General features: G+C 48.2%; 1 protein-coding gene across 1 annotated transcript; it reads right to left on the reverse strand.

Annotated features, from left to right (window-relative positions):
• Nucleotides 1-2,008: 2,008 nt before the first annotated feature.
• LOC128309264 (uncharacterized) lies at nucleotides 2,009-3,718 on the reverse strand (the record flags this gene model as incomplete). The annotated part of the gene is made up of 1 exon (XM_053045631.1): nucleotides 2,009-3,718. A coding segment is annotated over exon 1 (1,710 nt), but the record flags the coding sequence as incomplete, so codon positions are not given.
• Nucleotides 3,719-4,422: the final 704 nt, after the last annotated feature.

The following is a 4,422-nucleotide window of genomic DNA, read 5'->3' on the forward strand; positions in this document are numbered from 1 at the left end:
ATATTAAAGTACAAAGTTCGTTTTGGATTGACGAATCTAGTTGAAATAGATAGTTTTTGCATGAAAACTCACTTCTGGTAGAATTCCGTATTAAAGTACAAAGTTCGTTTCGGATGGACGAATCTAGTTAAAATAGATAGTTTTTGCATGAAAACTCACTTCTGGTAGAATTCCATATTAAAGTACAAAGTTCGTTTTGGATGGACGAATCTAGTTAAAATAGTTAGTTTTTGCATGAAAACTCAATTCTGGTAGAATTCCATATTAAAGTACAAAGTTCGTTTTGGATGGACGAATCAAGTTAAAATAGATAGTTTTTGCATGTAAACTCACTTCTGGTAGAATTCCATATTAAAGTACAAAGTTCGTTTTGGATTGACGAATCTAGTTGAAATAGATAGTTTTTGCATGAAAACTCAATTCTGGTAGATTTCCGTATTAAAGTACAAGCTCGTTTTGGATTGACGAATCTAGTTAAAATAGATAGTTTTTGCATGAAAACTCACTTCTGGTAGAATTCCATATTAAAGTACAAAGTTCGTTTTGGATTGACGAATCTAGTTAAAATAGATAGTTTTTGCATGAAAACTCACTTCTGGTAGAATTCCATATTAAAGTACAAAGTTCGTTTTGGATGGACGAATCTAGTTAAAATAGATTGTTGCTAACGCAACCCTGAACGACAAAACGGCTTTTTTAGCTCTTTTAAAACATTTACTTTATTACACGTTTTTATCTAGGCGATGGTGTTCGGTGGTAGTGATAGGCTAAAAATTTGTCCGCTTGCCTCGCCGGTCAGGATCCAAAAGAAGGATTCTAGCGCTCGACGGTTGTCGCATCGGCTCGGTTGACGTCAACGTTCGCATCCTGGCCGATGAGGTCCGAACCAGCGCCCTCTGCTGGTCGCTAGCGTAACTACCGCGGCGCAAGCAGATGCTCCCTAGATTAGTCCGCCGTCGCGAAGTGACAGTCCACCAGCGTTTTAACGCAGTTAAAACGAACTACTTGGCGCGACGTTTAGCGTAACAATCTTTACCACGGGTCTTTCCAATGTCGTCCCTCGCGCCGTCTTTACTACCACTCGCCGGATGCCTCCGTCCCTTGATGGTATCACTCGTTCAATCCGTCCTTTCGGCCAACAATTTCTAGGGCAGTTCTCGTCCACGATCAGGACAACGTCTCCGGGCTCGACGGGTTTGCTGGGTTCAAACCACTTAGTCCTCCGCGTTAGTGTCGGAAGGTATGTCTTCATCCATTTCTTCCAGTACGCGTTCGTCCTAGCCTGCACGGCCTTCCAATTTTGCTGCAGGGTTGCGGATGAATCGTCGTATTTCACTAGGGGTTTCAATCCTGCGGAAGAGCCTAACAGAAAATGATTTGGGGTTAGGGGTTCTTCGTCCTCACCATCAACCGGGACATGTGTGAGCGGCCGCGAATTGAGCATGTTCTCAACTTCGATTAATGTCGCCGTGAGTATCGCATCCGTGGGGTGCCTCTCCGTGAGGGTACGGCCTAGCATTCGCTTCACCGACTGGATCATCCGCTCCCAAGATCCGCCGAAGTGAGGTGCTGCCGGAGGGTTAAACTTCCACGCTGGGTCGGGGGGACCGAATTCGCATAAGATCGCCGAATTTACGCGTTCTGCTGCCTCTTTCAGCTCGATCGGCGCCTACAAAATTTGTTCCCCGGTCGGAGATTATTTCGATCGGGATCCCTCGTCGCGACATAAAGCTACGCACCGCCATCAGGCAATCGCTTGTCGATAGCGAGTGCACTACCTCGATATGGACGGCTCGAACCGTCAAACACGTAAACAAAACGCCCCAGCGTTTTTCCGTCTTTCGACCATTCACCACCAACAGCGGACCAAAATAATCAATTCCCGTATACGAGAATGGCTTCGAAAACGCGGCTACTCGGGCAGCAGGCAGTTCGCACATTTGCGGCGTGTTGGTTGTGCGTATAATAACGTGCACATTTTACAACGCAATCGTACGCGTCTACATACCGATCTCAGCGCTGGTACGTCGTATCGTTGCCTTACTTCGTTGACCACGGTTTCCTGGCTGCCGTGCTTGTAGTGGCGATGCACATCGTCGACGATCAGCTCCGTCACGTAGTGTTTACCGGGTAGAATGATAGGACGCTTCGTCGACAGGTCCACGAAATGACAGCGGTCGATCCTTCCGCTTATCCTGAGGATGCCTTCCTCGTCCATGTAGGGATTTCGCTTAAACAGGGAGCTGCTTCGAGTTATCGGGCACTTCCATGGTGTCGCGTTAGGATTTTCCTTGTGCTTTTGCAGAAGCTTGTATTCGTCAGGAAACGCACTCCTCTGTACATCCCTTATGATCGCCTTTTCAGCAGCTTGTACTTCTTCGCGGGTGAGTGGACCTGTAGATCGAGAATCGGATTTCATGACGATTTTTACATACCGACATACGTAGGCCATTGTCCGAACGAGACGCGTCCAACGCGAGAATCTTTCGTAGATGACGAATTCCGGGCGCACTGCGTGAACTCCAACCAGCTTCGCTGCTTTCTTCTTGCGTCTCTCCTCACGGGTCTCCGATGGCACTCGTTGCGGTATATTCCATTCCGTCTCCGGTAGGTGCAGGAACTCGGGCCCATGAAACCAGCGCTCGGAAGCAAGGTTGTATTTTAAATTGGCCCACTTAGTCGCTTCGTCAGCTACGTTCATCGTGGTTGGGACCCATCGCCATTCGTCGGTCGAAGTCGTTTCCAGCACTTCTGCGATTCTGTGTGCTACGAAAACCGAGTACTTGCGATGATCTGCGTTCAGCCAGTCCACAACTGTTGAATCCGTCCAGAAGCAGTAGCGATGAATGGTCTGTCGATGAGCGCCCGCTATCGCGGTGGCTAGTCTGCATCCCATGACGGCGGCCTGCAATTCTAGCTTAGGAACGGATAAGTATTTAAGTGGTGCTACTCTTGCCTTTGATCCAACCAGAACTACTTCAATCCTTCCTTCATACTCGAAGCGGAAATACGCGACCGCCGCATATCCGTCAGCACCCGCGTCAACGAACACATGAAGCTGCAGGGACAATTCAGGTAGCGGAACCAACTGTCGATAGCATCGAGGAATCACGATACTCTCTAGCTCCGGCAATCGTTCCATCCACAAATCCCATTTACGCCGTATTTCGTCGGGGACTTCATCGTCCCAGCTCAGCTGGCAACGCCATACCTCCTGCAGAAGAACTTTTAAATAGAACAGCACACCAGCAATCAAGCCCAACGGATCGTATATAGACATCAGGGTTTTAAGCATTTGCCTTTTGGATAGCGGTTTGTCTTTACGTGCCAACTCAAGGTGTCTTACGCGGGAAAGCTTAAAGCTGAAGCTGTCCGTCGTGGTGTCCCACCACATTCCCAGCACCTTCTCGGGTTTCAGGCACGATTCGAAATCCATCTCCTTTCCGGCTTCCTGGTTTCCTTTTACCGTCATCATTACTTTGCTGCTATTTGAAAGCCAATTGTGGAGAGAGAATCCGGCGTTAGTATGAATTTGGCTCACCTGGTGCGCTAGCTCTGTAGCTTCCTCTTCTGTTTCCACACTCGTCAGCATATCGTCCACATAATGTTCCTCCTTAATGCATTGTACCGCTCGAGGATACTGTGAAAGATATTTTTCGGCATTCTCATTCTTCACATATTGCGCTGTACAAGGAGAACACGCTGCACCGAATGTCATTCTTAACATGACGTATTCCTGTGGTTCTACACTAGTTTTCCCCCATCGCCATAGGAAACGCTGGCTGTGTATGTCGTCGCCGTCGATTTGTACCTGGTGGTACATCTCCGTAATGTCGGCCGCCACTCCGATTTTATACTCCCGAAAACGAAACAACACAGCTTGCAGCGAAGTCAGTAGATCGGGTCCGGTCAGCAGCTTCTTGTTCAGTGAGACACCCCTCACTTCAGCAGCCGCATCCCCACACCAATCGGATCTTATTCGGCTTGTTCGGGTTAGTAACGGGAAACACGGGCAGATACCACTTCCTAGGATAGAACGTTTTACGTTCATCGTCCGTCACTTGTCGCACGTAACCTTTCGTTACATAATCTTGCATTATCCCGTTGATTTTCTCAGTGAGATTTTCATCCGCCTTCATTTTTCTCTCGAGGCATTTTAGTCGGGACAGTGCCATGTGGCGATTTTCCGGCATGAAAACGTTATCGCTTCGCCATAGCAAGCCCGACGTATATCGCCCATCGATGTGTCGAGTGCTGCCTTTTAGTATCGCCATCGCTCGTTGATCTTCTTTCGATAACAATAGCGGTTTCGCAGGACCATAACCTTCGACCTCGAAATACGCTGCCATCATACGATCTGCCCTTGAGGTCGCTCCTTGGCAATCGCAGATGTGGTAGCTTGGCTCAGGCTGCACTCTGTTT

This window comes from Anopheles moucheti, unplaced genomic scaffold (genome assembly GCF_943734755.1).
Source record: "Anopheles moucheti unplaced genomic scaffold, idAnoMoucSN_F20_07 scaffold_128_ctg1, whole genome shotgun sequence".
Lineage (NCBI taxonomy): Eukaryota > Metazoa > Arthropoda > Insecta > Diptera > Culicidae > Anopheles > Anopheles moucheti.